The sequence below is a fragment of the Elgaria multicarinata genome, chromosome 2 (assembly GCF_023053635.1).
Source record: "Elgaria multicarinata webbii isolate HBS135686 ecotype San Diego chromosome 2, rElgMul1.1.pri, whole genome shotgun sequence".
Taxonomy (NCBI): Eukaryota; Metazoa; Chordata; class Lepidosauria; order Squamata; family Anguidae; genus Elgaria; species Elgaria multicarinata.
In genome coordinates, this window is record NC_086172.1 from 178,460,171 (window position 1) to 178,485,599 (window position 25,429).

At 48.2% G+C, this 25,429-nt stretch overlaps 1 protein-coding gene across 1 annotated transcript in view; it reads left to right on the forward strand.

Moving 5' to 3' along the window:
* MROH2B (maestro heat like repeat family member 2B) overlaps positions 1-25,429 on the forward strand; it is a 96,400-nt gene that overhangs the window by 24,808 nt on the left and 46,163 nt on the right. Inside the window, exons 9-21 of the mRNA XM_063118171.1 lie at positions 2,774-2,846; positions 3,238-3,354; positions 4,125-4,198; positions 5,374-5,496; positions 8,927-9,028; positions 11,578-11,716; positions 13,357-13,397; positions 15,045-15,184; positions 16,239-16,281; positions 19,428-19,535; positions 19,620-19,739; positions 19,827-19,952; positions 23,924-24,076. Of these exons, the coding sequence (XP_062974241.1) occupies positions 2,774-2,846; positions 3,238-3,354; positions 4,125-4,198; positions 5,374-5,496; positions 8,927-9,028; positions 11,578-11,716; positions 13,357-13,397; positions 15,045-15,184; positions 16,239-16,281; positions 19,428-19,535; positions 19,620-19,739; positions 19,827-19,952; positions 23,924-24,076 (1,359 nt within the window). The remainder of the gene's footprint in view (positions 1-2,773; positions 2,847-3,237; positions 3,355-4,124; positions 4,199-5,373; positions 5,497-8,926; positions 9,029-11,577; positions 11,717-13,356; positions 13,398-15,044; positions 15,185-16,238; positions 16,282-19,427; positions 19,536-19,619; positions 19,740-19,826; positions 19,953-23,923; positions 24,077-25,429) is intronic.

Genomic DNA, 25,429 nt, shown 5'->3' on the forward strand with positions numbered 1-25,429 from the left:
CTGCAACACTGCCCCCTACCTGTAACTCGCAGACGAGGTTGCCATATTGCCAACACTAGAACAAGTCCACGTTTGGCAGTAAGGCAGAGCGTTCCTCCTAGGTGCCCTGCCTCACAGCCTGTCTCTCATCCAGCAGCCTAGGGAATGATCTGCACATGTGTGTCCAGCTCACATGCTCATTATTAGCCTAGGAGGCTATGGGGCTTCCAGGAGTCCAGGACCAACACAGAAGACCCTGTCAAGCACAGAAGCAGGTGTAGCACCCTGCACTTGCTAAGTAACAGGAACCAGAGATTTGTTTGAAGACAGGCAGCGAAGAGGGGAGGAGGCAGGGGGGCACCACGAACGGACTGTGCCCCCCACCACCACGTACACTAGCGTGCTTCTTCATCTGGCAGGGCCCTCTCTCAAAGTACTAGAACCCGGGGGTCATCCCATGAAGCTGATGGGTGGGAGATCCAGGACAGATAAAAGGAAAGACTTCTTCACACAGCGCAGAGTTAAACTATGGCACTCACTACCACAAGATGTAGTGATGGCCACCAATCTGGATGGCTTTAAAAGGGGGTTGGATAAATTCCTGGCGGCAAAGGCTATCCATGGCCACTAGCCCTGAGGAATGGGTGCTATCTCCAGTATCCGAAGCAGTAAGCCTGGGCGCACCAGTTGCTGGGGAACATGGGCGAGAGGGTGCTGTTGCACCATGTCCTGCTTGTTCATCCCTGGCTGATGGCTGGTTGGCCACTGTGTGAACAGAGTGCTGGACTAGATGGACCCTTGGTCTGATCCAGCCTCAGAGCTCTTCATAGAATCATAGAATAGTAGAGTTGGAAGGGGCCTCAAAGGCCATCGAGTCCAACCCCCTGCTCAATGCAGGAATCCACCTTAAAGCATCCCTGACAGATGGTTGTCCAGCTGCCTCTCTTGAAGGCCTTTAGGGTGGGAGAGGCCATGACCTCCCTAGGTAACTGCTTCCATTGTCGCACTGCTCTAACAGTCAGGAAGTTTTTCCTGATGTCCATCCAGAATCTGGCTTCCTGTAACTTGAGCCCATTAGTCCATGTCCTGCACTCTGGGATGATCGAGAAGAGATCCTGGCCCTCCTCTATGTGACAACCTTTTAAATATTAGAAGAGTGCAATCATATCATAGAATCATAGAATAGCAGAGTTGGAAGGGGCCTACAAGGCCATCGAGTCCAACCCCCTGCTCAATGCAGGAATCCACCCTAAAGCATCCCTGACAGATGGTTGTCCAGCTGCCTCTTGAATGCCTCTAGTGTGGGAGAGCCCACAACCTCCCTAGGTAGCTGATTCCATTGTCGCACTGCTCTAACAGTCAGGAAGTTTTTCCTGATGTCCAGCCGGAATCTGGCTTCCTTTAACTTGAGCCCGTTATTCCATGTCCTGCACTCTGGGAGGATCGAGAAGAGATCCTGGCCCACCTCTGTGTGACAACCTTTTAAGTATTTGAAGAGTGCTCTCATGTCTCCCCTCAATCTTCTTATGTTCAGAACCAGCTTGCAGCTGTTAGTTCATGATCTCTAAGTTATTGTGGGAATGAAATGTGGACTGAGGTGTCATCAATATGCGGATGATACCCAGCTCTACATTTCCTTTTCATCAAACCCAGGTGAGGCAGTGGCTGTTCTGAACCAGTGCCTGGGCACGGTGATGGACTGGATGAGGGCTAATAAACTGAAACTCAATCCAGACAAGATGGAGGTACTGTTAGCGGGTGGTTCATCTGTCCGGCGAGGTGATGTTTGCCCTGTCCTGGACGGGGTTGCACTCTCCCTAAAGGATCAGGTCTGTAGTTTGGGGGTGCTCTTGGATCCAGAACTGTCACTTGAGGCACAGGTGAACTCAGTGGCAAAGAGTACCTTTTATAAGCTTAGGCTGATATACCAACTACGCCCTTATCTGGACAGAGATAGCCTAGCTACAGTCATCCATGCTCTGATAACCTCTCGTTTGGATTACTGCAATGCATTACACGTGGGGCTGCCTTTGAAAACGGTCCGGAAACTTCAACTGGTACGAAACAGGGCAGCCCACCTACTAACAGGGACTGGCCGACAAGACCACATCATGCCAGTCCTTCTACAACTTCATTGGCTGCCAGTCCAGGTCCAGGCCCGATTCAAAGGGCTGGTACTAACATTCAAATCCGTAAAACGGCTTGGGGCCAGGTTATTTGAAGGAACGCCTCCTCCCATATGTACCTGCCCAGACCTTAAGATCATCCTCAGGGGGTCCTTCTCCACGAGCCCCTGCCAAAAGAAATGAGGCAGGTGGCTACTAGGAGGAGGGCTTTCTCCGCTGTAGCACCCCGGTTGTGGAATGAGCCCCCCAGAGAGGTCCGCCTGGCGCCTACACTGAATTCCTGCCGTCTCCAGCTGAAGACCTTTTTATTTTCTCAGTATTTTAACACCTATTAACTTAAATTTTAAACTTTGCTGTTTTAATTCCATATTTTAACCAATATCAATTTCTGCTGTGTGGTTTGATCCTGGTTGTGCTTTTTATATTATATTTTGTATTTGTGTCTTTAGACGGTTGGTTGTTTTTATGCTTTTCATGGTTTTAATTTTTGTGAACCGCTCAGAGAGCTTCGGCTATGGGGCGGTATAAAAATGTCATAAATAAATAAATAAATAAATAAATAAATAAATAAATAAAAATAAACCTGTTTGGAGGGCCTTGTTTAAGCCCTCGGTGATCTGGAAAGATGGCTCCTTTGCCCACTGGCTTCTTTCTCCTACTTCTTCCAGTGCGGTTATGAACACCAGCGGCAGCTGTCCAGTGATCAACGCCACTTGCTTATGGAGGCATTCAGCCACTTAGGTAAGGAATGGAGGCTTGAGAGCCGTTCCAATGTGGGTCATTTCCTTCTTGGTTTTCCTCCAAAGTAGCAGGTCTTCAGCACTCGGAAAGCCATTCGTAAAGGAGATTTGACCACTGGGAACTGCAACAATTTTTTGCAGTGCGATATGATCGCTGTACCGATCATCTAGCACTGATCTCCTTCTAAAGGCATTTCTGTACTTCTGCAAATGTGGGAGTGCTCCCGTGCCTGCTGATCCCGTTCTCGTGTGCACAGATGGTGCCATTTTTGCCTTTGTAAGCGCCTGCTCCCGGAGAATTCAGATCGCTTTGGGGATACATGGTGACGTCAATGTCCCTGATGGTGACGAGAGGTTGGAGTTCCCTGAAGACCTCATTTCTTTCCCCACAGTCTGCTGGTGCCCCACGGATGCACTGGACTTCTTGCAAAATCAGATGAAGGACGCTGCCGAACACACCCGCGTGGGAGTCTTAAACAATCTCAGAATGATTGTTGGCAGTGATCAGAGTAAGTAGCATCAGCCACAATCCAGGAGCAGCCGCCTGAGTAGCCTCTATAGTAGCACCGGCCCTGCCGGGAGATCTAAAACGTAACAGAGCCCCACACAAGACGGGTAGTCTGGAAAGGTCTTACTTTAGTAATACTAGCAAGGTGTGGCAGGGCCAGAGTCAAAAGCAAAGTCCAGGCGTGAGCAGGATTCAGAGTCCAGGAGTACACAAAGTCCAAGCCAGAGGCAGAGGCAAAGTCCAGGAATAAGCAGGTTTCAGAAGCCAAGGCAAACCTGAGTTCAAGCAAGGGTCCAAGAGCAGCAGGGGTCCAACAAGGCCAAAAGCAAGGGACGTGGTCACAACAAAACAGCGGTTCAGGCACGGCAGGGTCCGGAGTTGCAGGAACAGGCTACAGCAGTTCCAAGAGAGTGCGTTGCTGAGGAGAAGGCTGGAGTGGAAATGCTGGTCTTATATAGCTCTTTCCCCAGCTGCTCCTAGCTGGTCTATATCAGCCCATCCTGGAGTGATGCTGGCCATGGGCCTGAGTCCTGTGAGTACTCCGCAGCAGGACCGCTCCCAACACTGGGCCTGGCTCCTGCAAGTACTCTGCAGCAGGGCAGTTCCTGACAGAGGGACTGTTGCCCCGGAAGAATAAGTCGTTTCCCCCCTTCCAGTTAGCCACTCTTGCAGGTTTCAGGTTGTTTCATGTGACCTTTGTATGAGGTGCACCAGTAGCTGTTCACGTTAGGGTCCTACTGAAATCCAACGTGTGTCTCCTGTCCCTTCCAGCAGGCAAGACAGGAAATAGGAAGCGCCCCATTGTGGAAGCGGTCAAGTGTCTCCTGGATGACCGCCGTGAAACGGTAAGATTGGGAAGTGTGCGGAAATGAATTCTTTGGAAAGCTGGAATCTCGCTTTCGCGAAACTCAGCTCTTGTTTTAAAACATGTAGGCACACACACAGCTGGCTGCAAGGGGCGCCACTCTATCTTTGTCATACTGTCCTTCAGGGCCAATGCCAACATCTGGCATTCTTGAGAACAGCCAACTATTAATATCTGCCTTAACACACACCCTGTTCCCCACACACACACCAATCTGGCTCCCTGAGCAGCACCAGGTAACTCAATCTAGCCACCATTTTAATTCCCCACCTGATCTAGCTCTGAAGCATTACGGGAAATTAAAAGGGTGGCTAGACCCAGCCATTTTGGAGTGCTTGGAGCATTGCCACCACAGTTGGATAAGGCCACCAGCACCCACGGATGGAGAAGGAGGCCCACCTAGAGATGCCAGAAAAGTGAGTTTAGATTTCTATGACTCTCACCTGTGGATTCTGCAGGTGGAGGTTCACATGGCTCAGTGCTCCACCACACTACCATACTAACATGATCAGGGCGGAGAGTTCTAGACAAGACTTCTCTTCCTCCCGCCCTGCCCATGGATGCTAGTTGTTGTTGCAGGGAATCGAGAAGGGTGGTTTAGAGGAGCGTTCAGGCCGTGGTTCAGGCCGGAGCCAGGTAGACAACTCAATTCATTTAACAGCTTTATCCAACCGATTGTCCTCTAGAAGTGTTGGACTATAACTCCTGCCATCCCCAATGGCCATGCTGGCTGGGGTTGGTAGAGTTATCGTCCAAACCTCTCATGGACAACCTGTTGGGGAAGGCTAATGTAGAACTAGGCTGGAGAGAGACTAGGACAGAGAGACATCAAATCGCACCGTTGGCTTTAGGAGGCATCCCTGGGAGAGACGTTCATTCAAACATTCACGATCTCCCTGATCTTGTGAGCTGTGTCCTCCGGCCTTCAGGAGAGAGGCTGAAGACAGCCAGGCAGTGCAAGGGGGAAATTACAGAGGCTTCTTTGGAATGATGCAGAACTGAAGTGAATGGCCAAGTCACCACAGAAAATAGAAAGCAATGCTCCTGAGTGGTTAGTTGCCCTCTGCTGAACAGATCACTCTGACGGGAATTATTCAACTTTGGGGCGAAGGTTTAAGAAGGCGACTTAGGATGTAACATTTCCCTCTGTGCCAGGTGAGAAAAGCAATCCTGGGCTTCATTAAAGAGCTCCTTCGCTCCCAGAGTGTCGAGGGCTGTGCCGTGTGGGACATGGTTGCCTACGTCTTCCAGCAGTTCAACGTGTCGGTCAGCCAACAGGTGAGTCAGGAGCCACGTCCTTTCGATGCCCTTAGTGTGGCAGCTGCCAAGGGGGGAGACGGTGGACCCTTTTCAGGCCCATGTTACGAACATCTGAAGCAGCCTTTTCCTGAGTCAGGGCCTTGTTCCACGTGGCCCCGTCTGGCCAGGTCTTGTCGAGAAGGCTTGGCAGCCGTGGCTCTCCAGGGTTCCAGGCAGAATTTTTCCCAGCCCTACCTGCAGATGCTGGAGATCGAACCTGGGACCTCCTGCATGAAAAGCAGATGCTCTTCCGCTGAGCCACGGCCCACGCCGGAAGTTGGAGCGCCTGTGGGTCTGCTTATGGCACTGATGCCAGAGTCCTTTTCGGGTCTGAGTTGCTCAGAGAGACCAGGCCCTTCTCTGGCATCCATCAGCCTGCATAAGATGCTGCTCGTCTCTTGCCTGAGGTCCGAAACAGACATTCCTTTAAAGCTGCAAATCATCATCATCATCATAGAATCATAGAATAGCAGAGTTGGAAGGGGTCTACAAGGCCATCAAGTCCAACCCCCTGCTCAATGCAGGAATCCACCCTAAAGCATCCCTGACAGATGCTTGTCCAGCTGCCTCTTGAAGGCCTCTATTATTATTATTATTATTATTATTATTATTATTATTATTATTATTATTATTTGTATCCCGCCTTTTGCCGGGAGAGCCCACAACCTCCCTAGGGAACTGGCTCCATTCATAGAATCATAGAATCATAGAATAGCAGAGTTGGAAGGGGCCTAAAAGGCCATCAAGTCCAACCCCCTGCTCAATGCAGGAATCCACCCTAAAGCATCCCTGACAGATGGTTGTCCAGCTGCCTCTTGAATGCCTCTAGAGCCCACAACCTCCCTAGGTAACTGATTCCATTGTCATACCGCTCTAACAGTCAGGAAGTTTTTCCTGATGTCTAGCTGGAATCTGGCTTCCTTTAACTTGAGCCCATTATTCCGTGACCTGCACTCTGGGAGGATCGAGAAGAGATCCTGGCCCTCCTCTGTGTGACAACCTTTCAAGTATTTGAAGAGTGCTCTCATGTCTCCCCCCAATCTTCTCTTCTCCAGGCTAAACATGCCCAGTTCTTTCAGTCTCTCAACATAGGGCTTTGTTTCCAGACCCCTGATCATCCTGGTTGCCCTCCTCTTAAAACAACAACAACAACAACAACAACAACAACAACAACAACAACAATAATAATAATAATAATAATAATAATAATAATAATAATAATAATTTGTTACCCACCTCTCCCTCTGGGGAGCTACCAGCCATTTTTTTTTTCATTTTTACTTCAGAACAGGCTTAGAAGTCACAATCCAGATCTGGATCTTCATGGGTGGGGGTGCGGGTGGGGCTTTAACTCACCCCCCCTGCTATGGGCTCAATCCAGGCACCTGCCATTTCTATTGCAAAATAGTAATTCATAACGAAAAATGGATTGCAACTTTGCAATAGGGATTGCAGGCATTCCCCCATCCCCGGATCTGGATCAAGCCCATAGCAGGGGAAAAGGGTTAAATCCCACAAACCCCATGCTAGAGTCCCAGTCTGTATCCGTTGCTACCAGGGATGTAAAGTATTGCCTCTTTTCATCCTAAAACAAGAGGCTTCTAGTTATGTTTTTAAAGTAATGTCTCTTCTAAAATCCAAGAAGCAGAGCTCAACCTGAAAAATGTTCCTAACAATTGGAGGGACTAATTTCTACAGTGTTGGGGTGACCATATGGAAAGGAGGACCGGGCTCCTGTATCTTTAACAGTTGTAGAGAAAAGGGAATTTCAGCAGGTGTCATTTGTATACCTGCAGTACCTGGTGAAATTCCTCTTCATCACAACAGTTGCAGCTGCAGGAGCCCTGCCCTCTTTTGTATCTGGTCTCTCTAGTATAAGTCAGTTGGGGAAGGCTTCTCGAAACAGAGATGTTTTCAGGAGGTGCAGAAGCAGCCTAGTGTTGGTGCCTGCCTGACCTCTAAGGGCAGGGAGTTCCACAGAGAAGGGGCCACCACACTGAAGGCTCTTCCCCTGGTGGACTCCAATCAGAGGATGGGTCTTTGTGGAACCACCAGGAGCAGGCCCTCAGATGACCTGGAGCCTGGAGAAGAGAAGATTGACGGGGGACATGATAGCACTCTTCAAATACTTAAAAGGTTGTCACATAGAGGAGGGCCAGGATCTCTTCTTGATCCTCTCAGAGTGCAGGACACGGAATAACGGGCTCAAGTTAAAGGAAGCCAGATTCCGGCTGGACATCAGGAAAAACTTCCTGACTGTTAGAGCAGTACGACAATGGAATCAGTTACCTACGGAGGTGGTGGGCTCTCCCACACTCGAGGCCTTCAAGAGGCAGCTGGACAACCATCTGTCAGGGATGCTTTAGGGTGGATTCCTGCATTGAGCAGGGGGTTGGACTCGATGGCCTTGTAGGCCCCTTCCAATGCTACTATTCTATGATTCTATGATTCTATGACCTCAGTGACCAGGCAGGTTGGTAGGGGAGAAGGCGCTCTCTCAGGCATCCTGGACCCAAGTTGTTTAGGGCTTTGTACACCAGTAAAAGAACCTTAAACCTGGCCCGATAGCGAATAGGCGGCCAGTGCAGTTCCCTCAGTAGAGGAGTTACATGCTGGAAAGGGGCAGCTCCAGAAAACAGCCAAGCTGCTGCGTTCTGCACTAGTTCCAGCTTCCGGAGCAGCTTTAAGGGCAGCCCCACACAGAGCGCATTGCAGTAATCCAATTTGAGGTTACCATTGCCTGTACCACTGTGTCCAAGCTGTCCCTGTCCAGGAGAGGCTGTAGCTGGCGAACCATCCGAAGCTGGTAAAAGGCACTCCAAGCTGCCGTGGCCACTTGAGCCTCCAGTTGTCCAACCCTGACTGAGTGAGTGCAGGGTAGGCTGTGCAGCACCCTCAACTCTTGTCCTCCAACACCCCACTACCTCTCACACACAGCTCTGTCCAGTGCCTTCTCAGTGGCCACGTACATCATGTGAGCAGCCTGTTACACATCCGGTGCCTGAAGAGTGTGCGGCCCAGAATGGCTGCCTCTGTGCTGGCTTGTTCAGCTTGGGATGTGTTGGGCGAAGGCCTCTAGGGGAGGCAGGCGGACTAGCAAAAAGCAAAACGTCAGTGCCTCTGGGCACTGGCACAGGAGGATGGGGGAGAAGACAGGAATAGCTGCCGAGGGGGGGGGGACTGTTGCCGCCGCCACCCAACACCTGCCGCCTGAGGTGGCCATCTCGCACTGCTTAATGGCAGGGCCGGCCCTGACGTGGGATCAGTGCCCCTGATCTGACAGCCATCTGAATTGGAACCGTGCGGGTGTCTCTGAACGGGAGGCAATATTAAAACCGCCTTCGTAAGGATCCTGTAAGTCCACCGTCTTCTTAGCCAAGGCATTCTCTTGCACGTCTTGCCAAAGCAGGGGAAAGACTTCGTTGCTGACCAGAAAGAAAAAGAACGCATTCAAGAAATGTGCATCGACGTCTTGGAGCATTTGAACACCTCTGCAGAAGGGATGAGCAAAGTGAGTGGGCCGGCAGGGATTTGCCCTCGAGAAAATTATGAGCCCTGATGCCGGATCAGCTCACGGATCCATCTGTCCCCATAAGTGGCTACAGTTCCCCTGCCGCGTGCCTTATGGGTGGCCTTCCCACGGGCAGCTGGTGGGGCCCTGTGTGGACGGAGTGCTGGACTAGATGGACCCTTGGTCTGACCCAGCATCAGGGCTCTTCCGATGGTCTTATGTTGCCAGCATCAAGCCCAGTGCTGCCATAGAGGCAACTCAGGCGGCCGCCTAGAGCGCCAAGCAAACGAGGGTGCCGAACAGCGTACCCGGAAGCTGCTCTCCTAGAGCGGCTTCCGGGTGTGCTGTTCCAAAGCCGCCGCCCCAGCCTCCACCCAACCCCAGCGTCCTGGCTCCTTCGAAGCCAGGATGCTGGGGTTGGAGGCGGAGGGAGCAGCAGCAGCAAGGGCAGCCGGGGGGGGGGGGGCGGCCTCAGCGGCTCCTCATGTCTCGGAGGCGGCAGCGGCGGCGGTGGCTGTGAGGGGGTCGGTGGCCGGCCTGTGGCGGCGGCGGCCCCACCCTGCGGCGGCGCCACCGCGCCTCGCCTCGCCCCGGCCCAGCTCTCGCCCCCGACGTGCTCCGGCTCCGCAACCCAAGCGCGCCGCTTCAAAGCCTCTGCCCCACCCCCCAACCCCAGCATCCTGGCTTCAAAGCCGGGAGCGGGAAGGAGTGGGCGGGCGAGTGGGCGGGGGGGAGCAGTGAGCGAGCGAGTGGGGGGGCGGCTTCAGAACGCGCCTGCCTAGGGCGCAATATAGTCTGGCGCAGGCCCTGGCCAGCATTGTACCTTATTCCCAGGTGGTGATGAGGGATGTACCTGTCGTTAGCCGAGCCTCTCCTCCGCCAAGTTTTATTCCGGCTTGTACGGATTAGCAGAAAAGAAAAACAGTTAGCTAGTTAGGGCACTGGCTCAGAGGAAATCAGTGACTGGAGCGAAGTTCCAGCAGTGGCTTGCAGGAAGGTCACCAATCCCAAAAATGGGGGGGGGGGCTGTGCAGTTTCACCTAAGCTGCCTTTTCACTGCTGGGCCCCTGCCTAAACCTTCCCTAGTCCCGTTCAGAGGGAGCCTGGCTTGCAATAGCTCCCAGCTTCTGCGATCGGCGCTCATGGGGCACACGCCACCGATGTGTCCCACAATTAAAGGAGAGCCGTTGTGGGAGAACGTGTGCCCATTACGGCGGTTCCGACTGTGGATCGGCAGAAGTGAGCGGGATTAGGCAGATGGCTACGGGGCATGGGATTCTTTTTTTTTAATAACCACTGAGAGATGCGCACCAGCGCAGACACACAGCAACACAAGGGGAGGGAGGTACTGTGTCGAAAATGCGCTCCTGCGCGGAGATAAGTTTTCGCGAAGTGGGGGCCACACCAGTCACTGACCGGGATTGCAGCAAGAGAGCTGGGGGGGGGGGGACGTGACAAAAGCAGTCAGCGATATTCCTGAATAACGGACGGCTCGACCCGAAATCTCACCGGGATCAGCTTTGCGTCATGTGGCCCAGTAGAGATGACTTTGATATTCTTCTCGAATAAATGGCTGGTGTAGACACGGCCTAAGGGCCTTGCTAGACCTACCTGCAAATCCGTGCGGGAGGAGGGGGCAGCCCATGCTAAAAGTAGCGCGGGCCGTCGCCCCGGTCTATACATAAGATGCTACGGGCTGCAGGAAGGACCTGTCGCGTCCGCCATATTTTTTTTAGCTTAAAGGGGCTGTGTGCGCAGGAGCGCATGAACGAGAAAGGCAGGCTTTTTTTAAAAAAAGGTTCCCTGCTCCCCCCTGCACCCGATTACCCTCCCCCGCGATCTCCGATCCCCCCGCCTGCCCGCCCATGATCTCCGATCCCCAACCCCTCTGGCTCCGTTCCCCCCCCCCATCTCCACCCCTCTGCTTTCTGGCGCCGTCCGCCACTTTTTCCGGCTACTCGTGAGTAAATGCGGTAGCTGGGAAAAGCAGTGTAACAGCCTACATGCCCGAAGTCTCAGGCTGAACTTGAGACCACAGGAAATACCGGGCCAGAAGGGGTGCCGGTTATCCCGGGCCAAGGGAGGGTTACCCCTGCCTGAGCCCGGGATCCCCTGTGCATCATCTGGACGCACAGGGGCCGGCCCGCAGCTCATCCCGGGCTACCCCGTCGTCCAGCAAGGCCCTAAGATAACTAGAGAAATCAAAGGGGGTGTAATACAGAGGGATTTATGAGAAAGGGTTATGCATTGTAGCATATTGGTATAAGAATTCTCCGGAAGCTATTCAACTGTTCCCATTTTGTCTTTGTTGTGAATGATTGTGATTCTTGCATACAGTGAGGTTTTTGTGTATTTTTAGGAACCATGTATATTAAAGCTGTATTTTTGTAATAATATTTTTTTTAATAGAGCAAAAGAAGAAGAGAAATCTTAGTTTTACAATCTTCAGGTTGGCCCTAGAGTGATCCTATGGTAGATATTTGTTCCAGTAAAATAAACCCTGGTGCCAGTGGGATAAGTCTTGAATTACGCCTCCCTCCTCTTCACAGGCTCTGTGGCCAAGGCTGCTACTCTTTGTGGTGCCAGCTCCATACACCCCCACTTTGATCCCCCTCTGCAGATGTTTGAAGGAGCTGGCCCTCATCCGGCAGGATGAATCGGCGCTTTTCCTCGGATCGTGCAAAGGAGGTCTGTTGGTTACGGAGGGCTGGTTCTCAAGCTGGGGCGAAGGGATTGCACTGGGACGGTGATCTGTGCAAGGCAGTGTGAATTCTCCACCCTTCACTCTTCCTCTCAGGAGGTCTCATCAGCTGGGAGTGGGGTTGGGGAAAGCTGGCTGAACTTACTGATGGGGGTGGGCACTGCTCCCAGAGGAGGATGCGACTGTTCTCCCTGACATGCTAGTTTTCTAGATGCAGGATTGCTGGATCTATTTTTGGCCCAGATGAACATTCCATGGTGCGAACCTTCGTGGATAGGGTGACCCAGTCCCTGGCTAAGAAGGCAGAAGTATGAAACAGCAGAGTGCTTTATTCAGCCCCTCTTGCTAAGAAGCTTATGAATAGACTCAGCTACTCCTTCTTTGAGGGCTTTTTCGTTATGCAAATATTGCATAACGAGGGCAGGGCTCCTGCAGCTTTAACTGTTGTGATGAAGAGGGAATTTCATCAGGTGCTGCATGCATAACAATGGCACCTGCTGAAATTCCTTTGTCAATGCAACTGTTAAAGATATAGGAGCCCTGTCCTCCTTTTCATATGGTCACCCTACTCTTGCCTTCAGGCTATTCTGTGGGCCTTCCATGCACCTGTCTTTCCAAGACAGAGTCTCTGAATCCCAGGCAGCATGGTAGTTCATCATTGGCCCTTGCCTGCAGTCTGCAAGAAGAATACATTTAAATGAGCAAGAATATTTGCATAACGAAATCCTCAAAGAAGGAGTAGCTGAGTCTATTCATAAGCTTCTTAGCAAGAGTGGCTAAATAAAGCACTCTGCTGTTTCATACTTCTGCCTTCTTAGCCAGGGTCTATCTATGACTCAGTAAAATTTGTCAACCCTTGACTAATTTTATTGAGTCATAAATAAATTGATAGATAGTCCCCTGGCTAAGCAGCTAGAAGTATAAAATATCAGAGCAAACCAGGCAAGACTTTTGAACAGAATGAAACCACCACTACTACTGAATCTTGTGAACATGCTAGTATTTTTATACACAACTTTTTTCAGCACAAGCTGTAATAGGCACAAGCTCTGATGCAACCAGAGCTGCTAATTAGCTCTGCACTTACTACCTGCTTTTAAAAACCCAAGAACAAATTAATCCTTAGCCATCACTATTCCAACAGTGCTAAATTCTGGGGAGAAATATTCCTTCTTGTTTCTGTTTTTCATCATTATGAAAATGAGGAATTTATTAATATCTATTTTATGGGGATCCAGATGCAGCTAAATATGTAAAACACACTTGTTCACCCAGGCTTTCATTGGGATGTAAGTAAATAAATTATGCCGCTCTATATTACTGCTTTTGATTTTTTTACTGTAGTTGGAAGTGGGTTTTTTTTAATTCTGTGTTTTAATGTCGTGTTTTTAATATTGTACTTTAAGATTGTGAACTGGTGAGTGGCTTTATCATATTCAGCAGTATATAAATGCCACCAATAAATAATAAATATGTATATGTTCACCAGGCACAACAGGTCCAATCAGTTCCTGAAAATGATATCAGCTAATAGGTTTGGAAAGTTTAAAGGGAAGAGTAGATAACCATCCCTCTTCTTCCAAGCCTCCTGTAATGAATTTTTTTCTTATTACTGTTCTCGTTTTAGTCAATCTTCCAAGCGCCCAAGGAATAGTTGCAAGGCTTCTGGTGAGAAATGTTCAGAAAAGCTTTGTTTTCTTGGGGGTAGGAGTATACATTAGATCCCCTTCTACAGAGTGTTTATGGCTTATCGATACTGACCCTGTTCAGATGACATGCTAAGCCACAGTGCTTAATTATTATTATTATTATTATTATTATTATTATTATTATTATTATTATTATTATTAATTTCTTACCCGCCTCTGTCTTATACTTCCATTTAAATTATAGTAATGACTATTTCTAAACCTGCATTTGTATATGTAAATTAGCATATATGCACATCTGTGACCTCCGTTGTCCTCTTTCGTGATGCATTCCCTCCATTTTTAGGCAGTGCAGAAGTGGCCACCCTCACCTGCTGGTCCATTGGGATGGGTTTGTTGGACAGTTCCTTCACGTTTACTCAGGAATAAATCTCACCATAGAATCATAGAACAGTAGAGTTGGAAGGGGCCTAGAAGGCCATCAAGTCCAACCCCCTGCTCAATGCAGGGGGCTTATTCCCTGGTACAGCCTTCCTAACCTGGTGCCCTCCAGATGTTTTGGACTTCAACTCCCATAAGCCCCAGTCAGCATGGACGATGGTCATGAATGCTGAACACTGATGTCCAAAACATCTGGAGGGTATCAAGTTGGGGTAGTCTGCCCTAGGACATAGGAAGCAGGCTTATATGTAGGGTGGCCCTATGGAAAAGAGGACAGGGCTCCTGTATCTTTAACAGTTGCATAGAAAAGGGAATTTCAGTAGGTGTCATTTGTATGCATGCAACACCTAGTGAATTCCGCCTTTGTCATAACAGTTAAAGCTGCAGGAGCCCTGCCCTCTTTTTTATCTGGTAGAGTAACCATATGAAAAGGAGGACAGGGCTCCTGTATCTTTAACAGTTGCATAGAAAAGGGAATTTCAGCAGGAGTCATTTGTATATATGGAGAACCTAGTGAAATTTCCTCTTCATTCCAACAATTAAAGTGCAGGAGCTTTACTTGAGTGACCAGATTTAAAAGAGGGCAGGGCTCCTGCAGCTTTGACTGTTGTGATGAAGAGGAAATTTCACCAGCTTCTCCATATAGGGAGGGTTGAGGGTTTTCATGGAATTGTTTTATATGTTATTGTAAAGCACTTTGGTGCCAGAAATGGTGAGGCGGCGCTATAAAAATGCTTTAAGTAAATAAATAAATAAATATTTACAAATGACACCTGCTGAAATTCCCTTTTCAATACAACTGTTAAAGATACAGGAGCCCTGTCCTCCTTTTCATAGGGTCACCCTACTTATTTGAGATTGCTGTTCCATCTAACTCAGTAGTGGCTGCACTGGCCGGCTCTCCAGAGTTTCAGGTGGGAGTCTTTTTCGGCCTACCTGGCCCTGGAGATGCCAGGGATTGAACCTGGTGCTCTACCATTGAACGGAATGTATTGAACGTTGCAGATTTCATGAATTTCATATATTGGAGGTCATTGATCAGGAGTGGACAACTTGTGGCTTGTATTTTGGCTTATATCGCCCATCAACCCTCGCTAGCATAGATTATGGGAGTTGTGAGTGAGCCCAAACTCCAGGAGGGCCACAAGTTCACACACACCCCAACATGGATGGAAGGTTGCATGTTGGATCTTGCTTCTGGGGTGCTTTCCTCTCCTTCCACCAGGTCTTGGCCTCAAATCCCGGCCCAAGAGGAGCCTGGGCCCTGCAACTGCTACACGCCCTGCACTGCAACATCCACACCGCCATAAGGAAGCTGTGGGCAAAACAACTCCCATTCCTTTTGAAATCCTTCCAAGGTAAGGAGTTTATACAGAGAGGTGACCCTAGCTGTGCATGGCGGAGGAGGGTCCCCTGAGAAATGACTCTTCCAAATCAAGAAGGTGGTACCATTCCCTTTCCTTTTTCACCTAGGAGTAAAGCTGAATTAATGGCTGGCTTGCTCCTATGTGGATTGGATCACCGCCATCTTGATTTTGTTCCACTGAAGGTGTGGACTCCAAGCAACATGCTCTGGAAACATCCGGGGTAGAGCCCCCCCTCCCATGTGCTCTTTACGTAGGGTGACCCTATGAAAAGGAGGACAGGGCTCCTGTATCTAACAGTTGCATGGAAAAGGGAATTTCAGCAGGTGTCATTTGTATGCATGCAGCACCTGAAATTCCCTCTTCATCATAACAGTTAAAACTGCAGGAGCTGTACTAGAGTGACCAGGTTTAAAAGAGGGCAGGGCACCTGCAGATTTAACTGGTGTGATGAAGAGGAAATTTCACCTTGTTCTCCATATATACAAATGGCACCTGCTGAAATTCCCTTTTCAATACAACTATTAAAGATACAGGAGCCCTGTTCTCCTTTCCATAGGGTCACCCTAGTTTTATTGTTGTTGTTCTGTATTGTCTTTGGTTATTTTAATTTTGTGGTGAGTTTAGATGCTCATTGCAAGCAGAAAAGCACAAGGGCCTTTTCATTGATGGATGGATGGATAGATAGATACTGTAGATAGATAGATCACTGTTTTGGCTTACACAGTAAAAACAGGCTTGCTATTGACAGCGAGAGAAGGCTGTAATGGATGTTTCCTTTTGCCTTCTGGAGGGACATCATCATCAAAATCAGTTTATTTCTTACCCTCCTCTCCATTTTGATTGAGGCAGGGAACAACAGTAAATATAAAATACATAAAACCGAATTAAAACATAATATACATTGTTAAAACATCCTAAAACCGTTCTAAAAACATCCTAAAATTCCACTGGATAGGCCTGCCAGAAGAGATCAGGCTTGATAATAAACATGTCTCACATTCAGTCATCCTAATTCATGGGGCAGACTCATTTTCCCTTTTCCCCGCAGGAAGCCCTGAGGTCAGCAGCTATGAATGGGAGCAGAATCTGCTGCAGGTAGGAGTCAGAACATGACTTAATATTGGCCTGTTATGCATTGCGGAGTTATTAAAGAGCATCTGAAACTATTGAGTCAGACCATTATCAGGGTGGCCGTGTGTCCTACTTTGCAGAGAACAGTCCTCTATTTGAAGGGCTGTCACAAGACAGTCCTCTGTTTCAAGGCTATACACTTCCGGTCGGAATTCAAGGTGCTGGTAATGACGTTTAAAGCCCTAAACGGCTTGGGACCTCGATACTTGAGAGAGCGCCTCTCCTTATATATGCCTGCCCGAGACCTCAGATCTGTTGGAGGAGCCCTTCTCCACATCCCACCAATGTAACATATACGCTACGTTGGGACAAGGGAGAGGGCCTTCTCTGTTGTGGCACCCCAACTGTGAAATGCCCTCCCCTTGGAGGCCCGAATGGCACCAACTTTGATTGCATTTCGACGCCAAGTAAAAACATGACTTTTTAACAAAGCCTTTGATGGTTAAACTCACTGGGACATTGTTTTAACTGTTTTAACTGCATCTATTGCTTTTAAATTATATATTGTTTTAACTTGGATCATGGTTTAATTTGTTTTTAACTGTGTATATTTATTGTTTTAAAACTGTATGTTTTTATCTGTATGCCTCCCTGAGATCTTAGTGATATAGGGCGGGATATAAATATTTTGAGGGGACACATGATAGCACTCTTCAAATACTTCAAAGGTTGTCACACAGAGGAGGGCCAGGATCTCTTCTCGATCCTCCCAGAGTGCAGGACACGGAATAACGGGCTCAAGTTAAAGGAAGCCAGATTCCAGCTGGACATCAGGAAAAACTTCCTGACTGTTAGAGCAGTACGACAATGGAATCAGTTGCCTGGTGAGGTTGTGGGCTCTCCCACACTAGAAGCATTCAAGAGGCAGCTGGACAGCCATCTGTTGGGGATGCTTTAGGGTGGATTCCTGCATTGAGCAGGGGGTTGGACTCGATTGCCTTATAGGCCCCTTCCAACTCTGCTATTCTTTGATTCTATGAAATAAATAAATAAATAAATAAATAAATAAATAAATAAATAAGGCCTGTCCAGTCCATGTCTGGTTTAAAGATAAATAATCCTAAGAAGGAAGAGCAGCAGGGCTGGCCTTGAAGTTGCCCACCAGTATTTAGCACCTGGACAGCGGAATGAGCAGGCACACAGGTTGTGTGGTCAGTCTTCCTTATTAGGGTTACATGTATTCTGTTTCTATTTAAATTATAGTAATTGTTTCTAAATTTGCATAATTGTTTATAAACCAGCATATGGAAATTTATAGGCAAATGAGCACCCTCTGTTTTGGCAAAGCATCAGTGACCCACCCTACCATTGGTCCATTTGGCTCTGTACTACCTAATCTGACTGGAAGGGGCTCAAGCCGAAAAGGGTCTTTCTCAGCTTTGCCACTGGAGGTCCCTTTTGGGTGGAGATGCCAGTAAGGATGTCATGGGAAGACATCCCTACTAGAGAGCTTCGGCTATTGGGCAGTATAGAAATGAAATAAATAAATAAATAAAAATAAATAAATAAATAAATGGGAACTCGACCAAGTCTGGGGATCTGACAGACTCTCCCCTGTCCTGCCCCCCGGACCCAACTAGCTCTTGGCAGCCATCCACCCTCATCTGGACCCTCCATTCACATCGTTACTCATGCGTAGACGGGGCCCTTATAGCCGCCATTTACCCAACAGTGGAAATGCGCCATTTCCAGAGCCTCCATTGTGACGCATATTGGAGGCGCGAGACGTTGCACTTTCCCCATGTTGCGTAAATGGCAGCCATAAAGGCCCCGTCTACGCAATTGGGGGGGGGGGGACATAATTTCTGGAGTGAAGGCAGTGAAGGCAGACATAATTTCTGGAGTGCTCGTTGGGCCTTACCGACCCTCAAAAGAAGCTTGTGAGGCCTGATGAGCAGGAGTGGGCGGTGGTGGTGAGGCAAACGTCTGACGAATTGGATCCAGGTGAGTTCGTCCATCCCCAGATCGTGCCAGAAATTTCACGGGAGACCAGGGCCGGCCCTACCATTAGGTAGAGTGAAGCAGCTGCCTCAGGCAGCAGATGTTGAGGGGTAGAGAATGGTGAAGGGTTGGAGAATAGAGCTGTGTGTGCCAGTCCACCATCCCTGTGCTCCCTAAGCTAGCTGTGGCTCTCAAATACAGGGAGGGGTGCTGTCCCGTTGTAAATAGTGAGGTAAGACACAACTGTTAGTACAGTCGTTTTCTGTACATGGAATGGGGTGAGAAAGTCCCGTCCTTCACCTCAAGCAGTGAAAGCTCTGGTGCCAGCCCTCCCTGGGATCTTTACATGCAAAGTGGGTGCTCTGCCACTAAGCTATGGCCCTCTTCTAGACCTGGCATCTCTCACTTAAATCTGATGGATTTGCACAAAAACGATGGGGTTTCGTGTAAAACTCTTTAAATTGCTTCCAGAGTGCTGCCATTAAAAAAGAATAAGGTCTCATGTGACACTTTCCCCAGGAACAATGTTCTCCTGCAGTGGCTTCCAGTTGGCTGTCTAAAGAGTTTTGCATCTTTGGAATCTCTTCTGTGATTATTTCACATTTTAGGGCTGTTTTCTGGCCATTTCACACCCACTTTTCTGGAACAAAAGTAAAAAATGATGCTAAACTACTAGCCAAAGGCAAGGCCCATGTAGTCAATAATATTTTATTATTGAACCTACCCGTACCCTGCGCTCAACATCTAAGGTCCTCCTCCGAGTGCCTACTCCGAGGGAAGCTCGGAGGATGGCAACAAGGGAGAGGGCCTTTTCGGTGGTGGCCCCCCGACTATGGAATGATCTCCCCAATGAGGCTCGCCTGGCGCCAACATTATTATCTTTCAGGCGCCAGGTCAAGACTTTCCTCTTCTCCCAGGCATTGAACGGCATTGAACGCTAAGTCTGTTTTTTAATGGACCCCAGAATTGTTGTTTTAAATGGATGCTGCTGTTTTTATACTGTTGTTTTTATGTCTCTGATGGTTTTTAAATTTTTATGCTTTTAATGTTTACTGTTTTTAGCTTTTGTGAACCGCCCAGAGAGCTTCAGCTGTGGGGTGGTATATAAATGTAATAAAATAAATAAATAAATACATTTTTATTGGTCTCTGTTCTTCTTTTGCCCCCAGTTTCTGAGAAGGTCGCTGGAGACCATTGATGATAGCACTTGGATCCAGAATCTGACCCGAGAATTGGACAACCAGATGGATAGTTATGCTGATCAGTCGACTGAAAAGGTCTGTGCTGAACCCCTTCCTGCCATCAAGACATTTCTCCTATTGTTCATTCGAAATCTACCCTCCTGTTTATTTTTCCTTCAGAGTTTCCTGTATAAATCTTTGGGCATTTCACTGACCAGCTGTGAGGATCAGGTCTTTGTTCAGAGCCGGATTCAGCATTTGGTGGAGAACACCGATTATATGGAAGCAGCAGAGAGAGAGGTGAGCCGCGGGTGACGCTTCAAGTCTTCCTCCTTCTGTTCCCACCGGATCATTTCTGTTTGTTTCATCACTTCATTCTTTTGGCAGAAAGTCGTCGAGATCCTCTCTTTTTCTGCCATCGGCCATTTGGACCTCACGTTGGCCACGCTGCATGAATTTGGAGCTGGGATGTGTCTGAAAATGAAGGTGTCTGCAATCATCAGTCGCTATAAGGTAAAGAAATTTGACAAGTTGGGGGTTGGACTCGACGGCCTTATGGGCCCCTTCCAACTCTACTATTCTATGATTCTATGATTCTAAGTACAATCCTATTCATGTCTACTCAAAAGTATGTCACAGTGAGTTCTGCTCCCAGATATGCATGTATAGGATTTCAGCCTGAGTCATGTTACAAATTACAATCAGGTTTAAGGACCGGCTTCTCCTTTTATGTCATATGCCATTTTATCTCCTTCAGGAATTGATTTGAAACCCATGGAGGGAAAGGACAGTGAACCTTTCTACGCAAGGCTTTTATTGTGTGCTCGTGATTGGTCACTCTCGGTAGTTTGCGGGTCCTTTACATGACATTAGCATCCTCCGGGCCTTTTCCCATGCTTTGCAACCATTATCGCAGGGGTTTCTTTAGATTGAGAAAAAGGCAGTATTTTTCTGAGGTGTTATATTTATAGCATGCCATTGTGCAATTCTACTATACCACAGTGTCATCTAGTGCCTGTATGATGAAACATATAGGAAGGCAGAGAAAGAAATCCCCCCACCCTCTAAAAAAGCACATGTAAAAGAGCCAATCTCAGGCCTTAGCTAGACCAGGCTATATCCCGGCGCGAACCCCAGGATCGTCCCTGTGCGTCCAGATGATGCACAGGGGATTCCGCGATCAGGGAAGGATCATCCCTCCTTTGCTCTGGGAAAGAGCCCTCCACTTTGGGCCTGTTTTTTCCGCAGTCTCGAGACCGCGGACTGTGTGGCCCGTTTCTGCAGGCGTGTGGCCCGTTTCTGCGGGATTACTCGTATGGAGCCAGGCACGGGGCGCAGCGCACCTCAGGAGCGCTGCGCCCATTGAGGGTAGGGTGGGGGGAGTGGGGAAAGTAGTTAAAATTTAAAAAACCTTACCTTTGCGCATGACCATTCAAGTCTCCTTTAAAAAATAAAAAAATAAAATGGCGGGCGCAACGCCTCTCTTCCTGAGGTCATTGCGCCTTACGTGTAAACGGGGGCGTGATCTCGCATTAATCGCAACGCAAGGTCTCCCCTCCTCTCCCCCCGGAACAAAAGGTAGGTCTAGCTAAGGCCTTAGTCACACAAAGAATCTGGAAGCAGAAGCCCCGGTAAAGATGCAAGACAGACGCCTCATATGGAAATGCCCAAAGTCTATCGCAATTATTTCGAAATTATTTTCAGTGAAGGCCACCAAATCTTTGCAAAGGTTTGTGACATCCTGAACCCCTCTCAAATACAGAAGAGTGAGATTGTGCATGTAATCCTTAAAACTAAATGTGACTTTTGTTTAGAGAGAAAGAGGAACTCAATAATTGAAATATGCACACGGAGATAAACACACACACGCATAGAGAAAGTGTGGTAACAGGAAATGAATAATTAAGGCACCATTAAGAGGCTAGCCACAGGCAGTGCAGGTGCCGTGCTGAACAGGAAGCAATAACTCCAGTTGGCTGGATTGGGATGCCTGGCGGGCCACATTTGGCTCCCGGGTATTCCGTATCCCTGCTGTATAGCAACAATTTGGGCGTGGAATCGTCCGGCTTCTCTGTAAAAAGTGAACGAAGAATGGCAATTCCAGATGAAAGCTCAACAGCTAGTCTAGAAGACACCCAGATGGACAGGCGCAGCAGCCGTGCCTAATAATCTTTTATAAGGTATATAACTCCAATTCAACTCTCACATGCAACGACTTCAATCTCCCCGTTGTGTTGGAGAGGATGCAACAAAAAGGACTTTTACTTACATATGTGGTGGGAGTGTAAGGCCCTGAAGCAGTTCTGGGAAACTATCTTCCATATAATTTCTAATTATATTGTATAATCTGATCAGTATAATTACCACTGATCAGATAATCTTGCCAGAACCAAGCCTGGCCCTGCTGTCCCTGCCCAATGCTCTAAACCCCTCCCTTACCCATAAAGAATTGGTATTTATCCTCCTGACGGCAGCTCATTTAGAAATCGCAGAAACCTACTCTTGATAGGCTATCTCTGTCTAACTACCGACCTGTCTCTTTGTTGCCCTTTGTTTCAAAGATCCTGGAGCGGGCGGTCTACTCTCGCTGTCTTGACTTTCTTTCTAGTAACTCTGCGTTGGATCCATTTCAATCTGGATTCCGTCCTCTGCATTCCACCGAAACAGCCCTTACTAAGATCACCAATGATCTCCTTACTGCCAAGTCTAAAGGCCATTATTCTGTTCTTATCCTCCTTGATCTAACTGCAGCCTTTGACACGGTTGATCATGATCTTCTCTTAGATTCCCTTCATGACCTTGGACTTTGTGGCTCTGTCTATAACTGGTTTGCCTCCTATCTAGCGGGTCGCTCTTTCAGCGTGTTGGCTAATGGCAGCTTGTCTTCCTCCTTTCCCCTTTCAGTAGGGGTTCCGCAAGGCTCGGTGCTTGGCCCGTTGTTGTTTTCCTTATACATGTTGCCCTTGGGCAAGCTTATTCAATCTCATGGCCTCCAATATCATCTGTACGCCGATGATATACAACTATATCTGTCATCTCCGGAACTTTCTCCTGATGTTCACGATCGTATCTCGGCATGTCTTTCAGATATCTCAGCTTGGCTGCTTCATCGTCATTTGAAACTCAATATGGCAAAGACTGAATTGCTTGTTTTTCCTCCTAAACCTTCTCCTCATCTCTCATTCTCTCTTACTGTCAATGATGTTACGCTTACTCCAGTCAAGGAAGCTCGTAGCCTTGGCTTTATATTCGACTCCTCGCTCTCCTTTATTCCTCATATTGAGGCAGTAGCTAAATCTTGTCGATTTTTCCTGTATAATATTGCCAGGATTCGATCATTTTTGTCTGTCTCTTCTGCCAAGACTCTTGTTCATGCACTGGTTATTTCACGGTTGGACTACTGCAACCTCCTTCTCTCTGGCCTTCCTTCTTCTCACATCAGTCCGTTCTTTCTGTTCACCACTCTGCCGCAAAGATCATCTTACTGGCTCGCCGCTCTGACCATGTTACTCCGCTTCTGAAATCTCTTCATTGGCTTCCAATTCACTTCAGAATCCAATATAAACTTCTCCTGTTAACCTTCAAAGCTTTTCACGGTCTAGCTCCTTCCTATCTCTCCTCTCTCATCTCACACTATTGCCCCGCTCGTGCTCTCCGCTCCTCTGATGCCATGTTTCTCGCCTGCCCAAGGGCCTCTACTTCCCTTGCTCGGCTCCGTCCATTTTCTTCTGCTGCCCCTTACGCCTGGAACGCTCTTCCAGAACATTTGAGAACTACAAGTTCAATCGCAGCTTTTAAAGCTCAACTAAAAACTTTTCTTTTTCCTAAAGCTTTTAAAACTTGATGTTGTGCAGACTTTATACTGTTAGTTTTACCCTACCCTGTGCCTGCTTACCCTACCCTGTACCTGTTTGCCTTCTCTTCCCCTCCTTATTGTTTTACTATGATTTTATTAGATTGTAAGCCTATGCGGCAGAGTCTTGCTATTTACTGTTTTACTCTGTACAGCACCATGTACATTGATGGTGTTATATAAATAAATAATAATAATAATAATAATCCGAAGGGCCCTACACTCACTGGATGGAAAGGGAAAGTGTGGGATATAGCCTGCTCTGAAAAATTAACCTACCACCGCAGAGTCTCGTCAGGCCAACTTAGCTATGACCCATCCGATGAAATATGGTCTCCTTCTCTTGATTACATCAATGGTACAGATGTGGCATCCAACTCTGGTTTAACAAATCTTCCTCTGACCACAGTAAATTGAAGGAAACAAGCTCGGTTCGGCATCTACAGAAATCGTGTTTGTGTATTTATTAGAAACGCTGTCTGACTTGTATGTTTTTATATATATATTTTAACTTTTTTAACCGCTTTGTTAAATAGAGTTTAATAAAGTAACCAAGGCTATGTGTAAAATAATAATAATAATAATAATAATAATAATAATAATAATAATAATAATCTTTTCTGTTGCCCAGGACTACCACAAAGGCCGACGAGGCCACGTCCACCAAACCCTCATGCTCACCTATGGCAAAGTGGCTCTCCACGCCCCCAAGGAGCTCCTGTTCCTCAGGGTGGAGACCGACATCATGACCAGAGTCCTCTATCATTACCGGAACAGCTGCCAGGCAAGAGCTTTGAAAGGGCGGGTGGGTGGGCGGGCCAGGGCACAGTGCAGAAATAGGCCTTTGGGGCCCTCCCTTTTCTCCCACTTGGGCTCTTTGAAACCTTTAGGGGAGTGTGGCTCAGAGACCGAGCACATGGGCTTTGCCAGCACAATGCCGGCTCAGTCCCTGGGCTCTCCAGTGGAAAGCAACAGGCAGCATAATACCAGGCCAGGTGGGCATCTTGGCATAAGGCAAATTCCTATATTCCTAAAATGCTATCATGCATTTGATATAGGGCTGTGCACCACCTCGGGCCGAAAGCCCAAATCCAAGTCTCTGGTTGGTGGCCCAGCTACGCCCCTATCTGGACAGGGATAACCTGGCTTCAGTTGTCCATGCTCTGGTAACCTCCAAGTTAGATTACTGCAATGCGCTCTACGTAGGGCTGCCTTTGAAGACGGTTCAGAAGCTGCAGCTCGTGCAAAATGCAGCGGCCAGATTGATTTCGGGAACCAGAAGGTTCAACCATATAACACCTGCTCTGGTCTGCTTGCACTGGCTGCCTGTATGTTTCTGAGCCCAATTCAAGGTGCTGGTTTTGACCTATAAAGCCTTGCATGGCTTGGGACCACATTACCTGACGGAACGCCTCTCCCGACGTGATGTCACTACTAGGGTGACCATATGAAAAGGAGGACAGGGCTCCTGTATCTTTAAGAGTTACATAGAAAAGGGAATTTTCGCAGGTGTCATTTGTATATATGGAGAACCTGGTGAAATTCCCTCTTCATCACAACAGTTAAAGGTGCAGGAGCTATACTAGAGTGACCAGATTTAAAAGAGGGCAGGGCACCTGCAGCTTTAACTGTTGTGATGAAGAGGAAATTTCACCAGGTTCCCCATGTATACAAGTGACACCTGCTGAAATTCTCTTTTCAATACAACTGTTAAAGATACAGGAGCCCTGTCCTCCTTTTCATATGGTCAGCCTAGTCACTACGTTCAACATCTAAGGTCCTCCTCCGGGTGCCTACTCGGAGAGAAGCTCGGAGTGTGGCAACGAGGAACAGGGCCTTTTCAGTGGTGGCCCCCAGACTATGGAACGATCTCCCTGACGAGGCTCGCCTGGCGCCAACGCTGCTATCTTTCCGGTGCCAGGTTATGACTTTCCTCTTTCATAGAATCATAGAATCATAGAATAGCAGAGTTGGAAGGGGCCTACAAGGCCATCGAGTCCAACCCCCTGCTCAATGCAGGAATCCACCCTAAAGCATCCCTGACAAATGGTTGTCCAGCTGCCTCTTGAAGGCCTCTAGTGTGGGAGAGCCCACAACCTCCCTAGGTAACTGATTCCACCGTCGCACTGCTCTAACA